A 12,498-nucleotide genomic window follows, 5' to 3' on the forward strand; every position below is an offset into this window, starting at 1 on the left:
CTAAGCTGGGTGGCAGTCTGTGATGTGAGGAGGATGCTAAGAGGCTGCAGGGTGACTTTGACAGACTGGGCAAATACCTGACTAATGAAATATGATGTGGATAAATGTGAGGTTATCCATTTTGATGGCAAAAATAGGAAGGCAGATTATTATCTGAATTGTGGTGGTTTAGGAAAAGGTGAGGTGCAATGAAACCTGGATGTCATGGTTGAGCAGTCACTGAAGATTGGCATGCAGGTGCAGCAGATGGCAAGGAAAGCTAATGGCATGCTGGCCTTCATAATGAGATGATTTTAGTATCAGCATAGGGATGTCTTCTTGCATTTATATGAGCCACATCTTGAGTATTGTGTGCAGTTTCCTAGCTACAAATAGTTCTGAAGAAGGGTCACTGGATCCAAAAAGTTAACTCTGCTTTCTCTTCACACATGCTGCCAGACCTGCTAAGTTTTTCCAGTAAATTCTGTTTGTGTTTTTGATAAATTATTTCACTTGGAATGTCACTGCAAAAGTGGAAAGCATGGTTTTAAGTAGAGGAAGAAACGTTAGAAGGAATGTTTTCTCTCTACAGAGAACTGCAAATATATGATGACAGGGATCTCACCTGCCAGCTGGACAGCCACCGAGAACCCATATTGTCTCATTTTCAGGAAGGCCATCAAACTATGTGGCACAGTTATAATGTCACCACACTAGTACTCTAGAAGCTAATGCTAATGTTCTGCGGATACAGGTCCAAATCCCTGATGTGGCAAATGATGAAATGTAAAAATTGTCATCCTTACCTAATCTGCCTGCATGTGACTCCAGGCGCACAGCAATTTGACTGACTCTAAACTGCCCTCTGGTCAAATAGAGATGAGCAATAAAATGGCTCAGTCAGCAAGACCAACAGACTACAAAATAATTAATTAAAAATACACAAGGGATTAAATGGCTTCTTCCAGAAACAGGCACCAAGGCAATGCAACAAGGTGATTTGTTTATTTTTGATATAGTTGGTATGGAGTGGTAGTGTCATGGTGAATTTTATTTCAACATTACTGCCAGACTTTAGAACATAAAACATTGAACACTACAGCAAAAAGATGTGAATGAAAATCATAAGGTAAAACAAAATCACTGAAAGGTATGCGATAAATTTTATATAACTGAACTCTGAAGAAGGGTCACTGGGCCTAAACAATAACTCTGAATACTCACCATTGATGCTGCCAGACTTGTTGAGATTTTCTAGCAAATTCTTTTGTTGTTTCAGACCTCCAATATCCGCAGTACTTTTGCTTTAAGATTAATCTTATGTTCAACATACCACTGGTTTACATAATTAACTACATTGGGAATAACTTACTTTTCCCCATGGAAGCTGGCTGTGTGGGTGAGTGGGGTGACTCTATGAAATTGTGATGGAAATTGAGTCATGGAGTGACTGCCACTTCCTTATTGCCTGATTAAAGCAGGGTTGAGATAGCTCATAGTTATCCTTCTCACCTGGTGGCATCCAGAAGTTTGTAAGTGGTTGATTTGTGGTTACATAAAGACCTCATTGAGCCACTGGGTACAATAGCAGCAGAAGGAGCAAGAGAATGATATACCTTGGGGGAAGGCTGCCCAAAGATACCTGGTGGCTTACATGTGGTCTCGATGGGATTGCAGGATTTGTGGGAAATGCTCCTAATGAAGCATTCTTCAGCTTAGAGTGGAGTGCCCCTGCTGATATATGCACCTAACCAACATCTCAGGTCTAAGCAAGTCTGACTTAAATTCATTCCCTGGTCTCTTCTCTGGCCTTGATCATCTGCAGTCCCAACAGCAGCCACTGCTTCTGGAGGTAATGTTGGGCATGATGAGCTGCCAGTCCTCTGACCAGTTAGCAGTTCTTGGAAGAGCGCTCTTTGCCTTTTAACATACCCAAGCTCTGACAGCAAGCAGTTCACCATCTCCTGGGTGCTATTGGATTCCTTCAGAGCTCAAAAATGGCCAACAGCAGTGTTGCCCTGTCTTTTCAGCTGAGTATGGTAGTTAATCAGTTGTTTCTAAAGTCTGTGCAAAGTTTAAAAAGTAAAATCGAATAAATGTTCTTACCCATGACTGTACTGGACAACATTCTGGCCAAACAGAATGCCATCATTATTTTGGAATCGCACTTTTATATTGGTATCAATGTTGAAGGTTCTTGATGTATTCAGGGCTGCAAGATGCACATAGAAAAGGTTAGACAAAGAAATAGTGAGCTTGGTAACACTCTACAATACCTCCTTGTTTTCAAGCAAGCTAACCCAGTTAAGCTTAATGGGAGAAGTGGGGATCAGGTATAAAGCAGGAGGAAGGTGGAAGAGTACAAAACAGGAGAAAGGATACCAGGATGGGTCCGGGGAGGGCAGTGGAGAACAGGGCAGAGAAGTGGTTTGTGTTCAGAACAGGAGAAGAAGTGTCAGGTATAGAGTGGGGTAAGGAGGGTCAGGGTATGGAGCAGGAAAATGAATGCTGAGTGTGGAGTGAGTGAAGGGGGATGAGCCTGGAGCAGAGGTCAGAGGGGGTCAGGTCTAGAGCAGATGAAATCAGGGGAAATTGGACCTGGAGCCGGTGAAAGGAACATCATATCCAGAGCAGGGAGGGGGAGCTTGGTCTGGAGTAGGGGAAGGGAGTTTGTTTTTGGCAACAGGGGAAGTAAAGGGTGAGATTGGGTCCCAAATGATGGGGGCCTTTCAGTTCTGGACATAGAGGAGGTGCATTAGGTCCTGGGGTAGAGGAGAGAGCTGTCAGGTCAGCTACTGGGGTTTGAGGGAGGTATAGCTGGGGACATGTCAGGTAAGGTAGGATTAGTGTAGTTATTCAGTAGTTTAACCATTTCTGAGTAACTTTTTAATTAACTGAAGCAGACCCTCTGAATTCTCTAATTCAAGCAGATGTTTTCAAAGGGCTCCAGTGGGAAGACTTTTGTTGAGCCGAATCTTCAATGTCCTGGACAATTCCCTGTAAGTCTACTACAGTTCCCATGCATAAATCTCAGTTACACTGGAAAAACAATTATCTAGTATTAGAAAATGCATGTCAAAGTTACTTTTTGGGGTACATTGAGTTCAGCCAAAGTGGCACCATTTGTCAGGAGTGCTCAGCATAGCAACAAGCCTCTGATTGATCAGGCTGCACCATAACACAGACTCTGTGAGGGAATTATAATAGAGAGAAAGAGTGAAGAAAGAAGACCCCCAGAGGCACTATCTGCATCGATCATTTTCTCTTCCCTTCCTCTGTAAAGTTGCTCTCTCCTGTCGAAAGAGCAGGGAAATGTCCATTTTCAAATGCGGAAAGAAATTATCTAATCCCCAAAGACACCAGAAAGAATCCAGGTCCAATCAAGCAATCAATGAACGAAAGACAAATCATCACTGCATACATCGAAGAGTTATCAAAGAAAGGAAAAGTATTATGGAAACAATTCATCTAGTTTTGTCATTTTGGACTACTCATTTGGAACTGTGTTCTTCTGATTTTTTTTATTTCAAAGAAGATCATAGAATCCCTACAGTGCAGAAAGAGGCTATTCAGCTCAGTGAGTTTGCACCCACAACAGTATGGCGTAACTACTATGCCATCGTGCCACCCATATAAGGTAAAGTTGCTATAGTCCTAGAAGGCTACTCCCTCATTAGATACCTCAGGAGATATTGAGAATATGGGTCCTTCATTGGTAACCTCAGCTGGTGCAGGGAATGAATCCATGCTGTTCTGTTGGTATCACACTATATCACAAACCAGCCAACCAGCCAGCAGGGCTAACCAACCCTCCAAAAGGAAATGATCCTTTTGACTTACCAAGACCACCTGCTGTTCTATCTTCCTTATTTGTGTTTTGTTGTGTGTGTGTGCGCGTGTGTGTGTTTGGGTGGGGTGGGGAAGGAGGAATCGAATGTTTAAAAAGAGTAATCTTTGAGTAAATTAGAAATCTCATGCTTCTTGTTCTTGTTAAATTTAAGAATGTTACAATACATAGCCACTTTTATTTTAATGAGGGAACCTCAGGGACTATGATACTGCACATAAAAATATATTTAAAAGTAAGCTTTTTTAAAATCATTTCGTGGGATATTGGTATCACTGTCATGACCAGCATTTAATTGCTCTTGAAATCAGGGCAAGTTTAGAGTCAACTACTTTGATGTTAAAAATCACATAACACCAGGTTATGGTTTATATGGAAGGAGCAGCACTCCGAAAACTAGTGCTTCCAAATAAACCTGATGGACTATAACTGGTGTTGTGTGATTTTAAACTTTGTCCACCCCAGTCTAACACTGACTCCTCCACATGTTGGTCTGGACTAACGTAGACAGCAGGCAAGGACAACAGATTTCATTCCCTAAATGACATTAATACTGTAAATCAGTTGAGCTTTTATAACAAGTGATCACAGAGGGTGATACTGTAGGTGCTCATAACACACTGCCGGGAAAGTAGTAGAAGCAGATATGATAGCAATGTTTAACAGGTATTTAGACAGTCACATGAACAGGCAAAGAATAGAGCAATAAAGACCATATGCAGGCAGATAGGATAAATTAGAATGGCATCATGGTCGGTGTAGATATGGTAGGCAGAAGTGGCTGTTCCTGCGCTATCCTGTTCTATGTTCATAACCAAGAATCTATCAATCTCTGTCATGAAGACACTCAATGACTTGGCCTCCACAGTCTTCTGTGGCAATGAATTCCACAGATTCACCACCGTCTGGCTCAAGAAATGCCTCCTTATCTCAGTTCTAAATGGTTGTCCCTTTACCCTGAGGTTGGGCCTTTGAGTCCTAGTCTCACCTACTAGTTGGAAACACTTTCTCCACTTCCACTTTATTCAGGCTTCTCACTATTTTCTAACTTTCTCCTCCTTATTTTCTCTAGACTTATCAACATTAGCTATGTTTCCTTCTAGCAAATACCTGGAGCCCACTATGGCAGATGGTGGAATTTAAATCCAAATAATGAAATCTGGAATTAAAACTAGAATGTACAAATTAAGGGTAGTCAGCATTGCTTTACATAGGGGAGTTCTCATATCACAAACTTGATTGAGTTTTTTGAGGAAAAGACGAAGATAGTTAATGAGGGTAAGATACTGGACATTATCTACACGGGCTTTACTAAAGTATTTGACAAGATTCCTCATGATAGGCTGGTCCAGTAGATCAAATCACATGAAATCCACGGTGAGTTGATAAGTTGGATACAAAATTGGGTTGGTCAGAGAGGGTAGTTGTGGATAAGTGTTTTTCTGACTATAGGTCTGTGAGCATCAGTGTTCCACAAGGACCTCTGTTGTTTGTGATGTATATAAAAGGTTTGGGTGAAAATGTTGATGGTCCAAATAGCAAGTTTGCAGGTGACAGACAAATTAGTGGAGTTGTAGAGAGCAAGAAAGAATATTAAAGGATGCAGCAGAATATAGATCAGCTTCAAAGTTAGGTAAAGAAATGACAGATGGAGTTAAATCCTGACAAATGTAAGGTGATGCATTTTGGGAGATCAAATGCACGAGGAAAGTGTACTGTTAATGGCCAGAACCTTAGGAGCATCGATATACAAAGGGATCTTGGGTACTAAATCCATAGCCGCATGAAAGTTGCAAAACAAGTGGCTAAGGTGGTAAAGAAGACATATGACATGCTTGCCTTCATTGGTCAGGGCACCAAAAATTGGCAAGTCATGTTGCAGGTTTATAAACTTTCTTTAGGCCACATTTGGAATATAACATAGAACATACAATGTTACAGCACAGAAACAGGCTCTTCTGCACATCCTGTGCCAAAGAATCATGTTATTCTGAACTAATCCCATCTGTCTGCACATGGCCTATATCCCTCTATTATCTATCAGATCATGCGTCTAAATGCCCCATAAATATTGCTATAATATCTGCATGTTCAGGCTCACTGGCATATAATTTTCTGAATTATCCCCGTTGCCTTTTTGAACAAAGGAACAACATTGGTTATTAGAACATAGAACATAGAACAATACAGCACAGAACAGGCCCTTCGGCCCACGATGTTGTGCCGAACTTCTAACCTAGATTAAGTACCCATCCATGTACCTATCCAAATGCCGCTTAAAGGTCGCCAATGATTCCGACTCTACCAGTCCCACGGGCAGCGCATTCCATGCCCCCACCACTCTCTGGGTAAAGAACCCACCCCTGACATCTCCCCTATACCTTCCACCCTTCACCTTAAATTTATGTCCCCTTATTCTCTAGTCATCTGGGATTTCACCTGTAGCTAAAGGGGATACAAAGATCTTTGCATCATCGATCTCCTCCCTTACCTCCTTCAGTATCCTGAGATTGATCCTGTCAGGTCCTGGGACTTATCAACCTTAATATTTTTCAAGATAAGCAACACCTTCTCCATCTTAATTTTGACACATGTTAGAGTATCAACATATTCCCCCCTAATCTTACCATCATTCACATCCTTCTCCTTGGTGAATACTGATGTTAAGTACTCTTAAGGGCCTCACTCATTTCCTCTAACTCCATGCATAAATTTCCTTCTTTGTCCTTGAGTTCACTTACACTTTCCCTCGCTACTCTCCTATTCCTAATATTAGCATGAGTAAGGGCATAAAAGTTTACGAGGAGAAAGCAAGAGTACTAAGTTGAGAAATTTATCAGCCATGATTGAATGGCAGAGCAGACTCAAGAGGCCAAAGGGCCTAATTCTGCTCCTATTTTACGATCCTATGATTCCCATTCCATTCCTTTCATCTCTAATATGTCATCTCCACCTCCCTTTTTCCATCTCTAAGCTTCCATCCCACCAGAGGAACGATCTGTCTTGCCAAGGTATTTTTATCTTTGGTTTCCCCTTATCATCCATTGTTTTGTTTTCCACCAAATACTTCTTTCTGCAACCACTGACACCAGACACTGCAATCTGCAAACATGTCACATATTCCACCTGCCTCAAGTTCCTCCATGCATGTTAGGACCCACCCACCTAAGAAACCCATGATTAGGCATGTCTTTTAAATTGGGAGAAAGTAAAGACTGCAGATGCTGGAGATCAGAGTCCAGAGTGTGGTGCTGGAAAAGCACAGCAGATCAGGTAGCATCCAAGAGCAGGAGAATCCTTTAAACTGACCAATCAAAACATTTTGGAGAGACAAAAACTAAACATTATTGTTACAGATTTTATCTGCTTGAGAAATTACAGAAGATGTTTTCCTGTGAACTTATGACTACTAGATGATGTGTTGTTTACCTCGCATGGAATACATATTATTGTTCTAAATGCGAAATACTGGGACCACATCCACAATATTCACTCCTTCACCACTGACTCACCATAGAAACATTGTGCACCATCTAAATGAGCACCACATAAATTCACCAAGGATCCTCAAAAAGCAACTTCCAAACACATGACCACTACCATCTAGAAGGACCAGGGCAGCAGATACACAGGAATATCACCATCTGTAAGTTTCACTCTCAGTTATTCACCATCCTGATTTGGAAATATCATGCTTCTTCAGTATCACTGAGTCAAAATCCTGGACCTCTGCCTCTAACAGCATTGTGGGTGTACCTACAGAAATGGACTGCAGTGATTCAAAAATGTAGCTTGCCATTATCTTTTCAAGGGCAACTAGACATGGGCAATAAACACTGGCCTAGCCAGCAACACTCACATCCCATGAAATCATTTTAAAACTTAAGCCTTATAATAATCCAGATAGAGTGATACAGTCCTACAGCACAGACACAGGCCCTTTGTCCCAAACTGGTCCATGCTAACCAAAACCTCCATACACAGTAACCCCTGTACTTGGCTCAAATCCTTCCAAACCCTTCCTATCCGTGTATTTGTCCAAATGCCTTTTAAATGTTGTTAATGTACCTGCTTCAACAACTTCCGCTGACAGCTCATTCTATATGCATACCACCCTCTGTCTAAAAAGGTTGCTCCCTCAGGTTCCCTTTCATTCTTTCCCCACTAACCTTAAAATGATGCCCTCCTGTCTTCAATTTCCAACCCTTAGAAAAAGACTGAGTGTATTCACCCTGTCCATGACTCTCATAATCTTATACACATCTATAAAATCCCCCTTCAGTCTCCTATACTCTCAAGAAAAAAGTCCTAGCTTGTCCACCTCTCTATAACTCAGACCCTTGAGTTCCAGCAACATCCTTGTAAGTTTCTTCTGCACTCTTTCCAGTTTAATAACATCCTTCCTATAGCAAGGTAACCAAAACTGAAGACAATACTCCAAGTCCGGCCTCACCAATATTCTGTACAACTGCAGCATGACTTCCCAACTTCTCTACTCAATGCCCTGACTGATGAAGGCCCAGTGTGCCGAAAGTCTTCTTGACTGCCCTGTGACTCCAATTTCAGAGAACCGTGCACCTGAACTCCAAGGTCCCTCTGTTCCACTACACTCCTTAATGCCCCACCATTCACCATGAAATTCCTACTTTGATTTGACTTTCCAAAATGCAAAACCTCACACTTGTCTATATTAAACTCCAATTGCCATTTTTCGGTCCACTTCCTCAGCTGATCAAGGTACTGCTGCAATTTCTGGTAACCTTGCTCAATCTGCACGATACCACCTATTTTAGTGTCATCTGCAAACTTAATAATCGTGCCTTGTACATTCTCATCCAAATTATTGATATAGATAACAAACAGCAATGGGCCCAGCACTAACCCCTGAACCACACCATTAGTCACAAGTCTTCAGTCCAACCAGCATCCTTCCACTATTACCTCTGATTCCTACCATCAAGCCAATTGTGTATCCAATTTGCCAGCTCACCCTGGATTCCATGCAAACTAACTTTCCTGAGCAGCACGCCATGTGGAACCTTAAGAAAAGGCTTTCCTGAAATCCATATAGACTAAGTCTACCACCCTGCCCTTATCAACCCTCCTGGTCACTTCATCAAAGAACTCTAACAAATTTGTGAGGTGTGATCTCCCACTCACAGAGCCATGCTGACTACTCCTAATCGGTAATTAGATAAATTGCAAGAATATGTATGAAAACTGACGCTGAAAACACTTAATGGTCATCCAGTATCTGTCAAGTGAGTAACACAGTTAACCTTTCCACTAACAACTCCCGTCTCAACAGATGCTACCTGATCCGCAGAGAGTTCTCAGCATTCTTTGTTTAATTCCAGATTTCTAGCATGAACAGTACTGTATTTTTAAACAAAACTTGATGTTAATTTAGCTAGGCATTTTACTGAGCATTTATCCAATCACAAAACAAATATAATTGAATGGTATGTAGTATATGGATATTAGTCTACAATGGTAACACAACCAAAGCAGAAACAGAAATAATGTTAACAGACCAGTAATCCAAGAAGCCTTCCGCTAATAATCCAGATAACATGAACAATTTGAAAATTTTGAATTTGGAAAAAGAAAACTGCCATCAGTACAAGTTATATGAAGTTTCATCTCAGAGTATTCCAGCACTGCTACATCCAAAAGCATAGGTGAAAGGAACATATATTTAACTCCAGCAAGAGAGTTAGGTACAAGCAAATTCACCTATAGCCAGTGATAACATTTTGTCCTTTCACATCAGCCGAGAAAAAACATTGAAGCATGACATAGAAGCATATAAACTAGAAGCAGCAGTAGGTCATTTGGCCCTCTGAACCTATTGGTCATTCAGTATGATCATGGCTGACCCTCTGCCTGAATGCCATATTCCTGCTTTCTACCCATACCTTTTGATGCCTTTAAACACTAAAACATTATTTATCTCCCTCTTGAATGTATTCAGTGTCCCAGCTCCGCTTCTGAGGTAGGTTCATTACCCTTAGAGTGAAGAAATATATCCTCATTCCAGTCCGGAGGAATCACAATTCTGCCATAACCTTTTTTGTCCTTTTTGAAGTAAAATGAATCTGCTATCTCATATCCCTGGTGACACTACTGTTTCAAATTGTCTGTCATTTTTGGTCTCAGTTTATGTTCAAGATGCTGATTATTTTGGGTGTTGGATTGTTTGTCAGTTTTATTTTACAGGAAAGAGAACTAATAGAATATAATTATATTTAAATATTGTATCTCTCTAGACCCACCAAAATAGGTTTGGCATTGCTGAATAAAATGGATTTGATGTGCTACAGACCATGGTTTCAGCACTTTTCTTAGTGACAGCACAAATTGCAAAACTAAAATCTCAGCTACTTAACTATTCAAAGATTGCAGTTTGTATTCAAGCACCCATAGGAAACATACGAGAATAGCAGACTCAATTCTGGTGAGCCGGGAAGTGGCCTGTTGCAGAATTGACTCAATCTAGCTGCAGCAGCAGTTGAGGTTAATGAGGTAAATGACATTTACAGACTGAAACCCATTATGTAACACAGCTCATTTTTCTCAGTACTTGCCATATTTGGTGATATTTTAAGTAGAATAGTTTATCCAATCAACCTTGGTAGTACAATATTGTAGTCTTAAAGACAATAATCAAACTATATTCTCATAATGTGAAAATGACTCAGTTGAATTCCCTTTCTCATAATTATTAGATTAGATTAGATTAGATTAGACTTAGATTAGACTTACAGTGTGGAAACAGGCCCTTCGGCCCAACAAGTTATTGTTTTGTCATTTTAAAATGGACAAAGGAAGCCCTGTTTCTTTCAGAAAATCTAACAGGTTTTTTCCCATTTTTCCCAGACTGCAGAAAATTATAAAAAGTAAGGAATTGACTGTCTGAAACCCTTTAAACATTGCAAATTTCTGTTACCACTTTCAACAACCATGTTGCCAGACTACTAGGTCTAAGTTATAGGAATAGGTTGGCCAGAATAGGACTTTATTCTTTGGAACGAAGGAGAATGAGGATTGGCCTTATTGAGGTATATAAAATCATAACGGGCATATGTAGGATGAATGCATATAGTGCCCAGATGGGGAACTGAAAACTAGAGGATGTAGATTTAAGGTGAGAGGGAAAAAATTTAGGAAGAACCTGAGGGGCAATTTCTTTATACAGAGAATGGTGCATACATGGATTCCTGATGAAGGGCTTTTGCCCGAAACACTGATTTTCCTGCTCCTCGGATGCTGCCTGAAGTGCTGTGCTTTTCCAGCACCACTCTAATCTAAACTCTGGTTTCCAGCATATGCAGTCATTGTTTTTACCATATATGGAATGGGCTATCAGAGAAAGTGGTTGGGGCAGGTACAATAGCAATATTTTTAAAATATTTGGATAGGTATATGGATATAAAATACATAGAGGGATAGGGACCAAATGCAGGCAATTGGAACTAGCTGAGGGGGCACCAGGGTCAGCATGGATTAGTTTGGGCCAAAGGGCCTGTTTCCATGCTGCATTACTCGAGTACTCTGTACTCTCATTTTTCCGTGAAATTAAAATCCTTCACTTTATCATTGTGCTGGATGCCAACTCAATAACAAGCAAATCTCCCCCAGCCTGAGGCATAGTAACCCTAACGTTAGATCACTACCAATCGTCTCTGTAATGAATGAGCAGCCTGATGGTCCTGTAGGACTACAATGACTTCACCTTTATATTTGATACAATAAAATCAATATTTGATATTTTATACCAATACCTAAAATTTGAAAACATTAATGAACAAAGCCATAATGTTAGTCATATGATAATAGAATATCTAAAAAAGCTTTTCATTGTTATCATTCTTTTCATACGAGTTTAGAGCTTGGTGATCCAATTTGAATATAATTATTTCCTAACAATTGATAGTTGGTTACACAGTCATTGCTTAAGTACTATCCCAAGTGGTGGAGATGACCCTTGATTTTTTGATATTAGCAACAGTCATAGAGTCATAGAGATGTACAGCATGGAAACAGACCCTTTGGTCCAACCCGTCCATGCCAACCAGATATCCCAACCCAATCTAGTCCCACCTACCAGCACCCAGCCCATATCCCTCCAAACCCTTCCTATTCATATACCCATCCAAATGCCTCTTAAATGTTGCAATTGTATCAGCCTCCACCACATCCTTTGGCAGCTCATTCCATGCACGTACCACCCTCTGCGTGAAAAGGTTGCTCCTTAGGTCTCTTTTATATCTTTCCCCACTTACCCAAAACCTATGCCCTCTAGTTCTGGACTCCCCGATCCCAGGGAAAAGACTTTGTCTGTTTATCCTATCCATGCCCCTCATAATTTTGTAAACCTCTATAAGGTCACCCCTCAGCCTCCAAAGCTCCAGGGAAAACAGCCCCAGCCTGTTCAGCCTCTCCCTGTAGCCTCTCCTCCAACCCTGGCAACATCCTTGTAAATCTTTTCTGAACACTTTCAAGTTTCACAACATCTTTCCGATAGGAAGGAGACCAGAATTGCACGCAATATTCCAACAGTGGCCTAACCAATATCCTGTACAGCCGCAACATGACCTCCCAACTCCTGTACTCAATACTCTGACCAATAAAGGAAAGCATACCAAACGCCTTCTTCACTATCCTATCTA

General features: G+C 40.9%; 1 protein-coding gene across 3 annotated transcripts in view; it reads right to left on the bottom strand.

Moving 5' to 3' along the window:
• The window catches only part of LOC122561888 (integrin alpha-E-like), a 354,449-nt gene that overhangs the window by 337,421 nt on the left and 4,530 nt on the right, over nucleotides 1-12,498 (bottom strand). For all 3 annotated transcript variants that reach the window (XR_006315137.1, XM_043714220.1, XM_043714221.1), the window contains exon 2: nucleotides 2,086-2,191. Coding sequence is in view for 1 of the 3 variants with exons in the window: in XM_043714220.1 (XP_043570155.1) it covers nucleotides 2,086-2,191 (106 nt within the window). In the remaining 2 variants the exon portion in view is untranslated. The remainder of the gene's footprint in view (nucleotides 1-2,085; nucleotides 2,192-12,498) is intronic.

This window comes from Chiloscyllium plagiosum, chromosome 23 (genome assembly GCF_004010195.1).
Source record: "Chiloscyllium plagiosum isolate BGI_BamShark_2017 chromosome 23, ASM401019v2, whole genome shotgun sequence".
Taxonomy (NCBI): Eukaryota; Metazoa; Chordata; class Chondrichthyes; order Orectolobiformes; family Hemiscylliidae; genus Chiloscyllium; species Chiloscyllium plagiosum.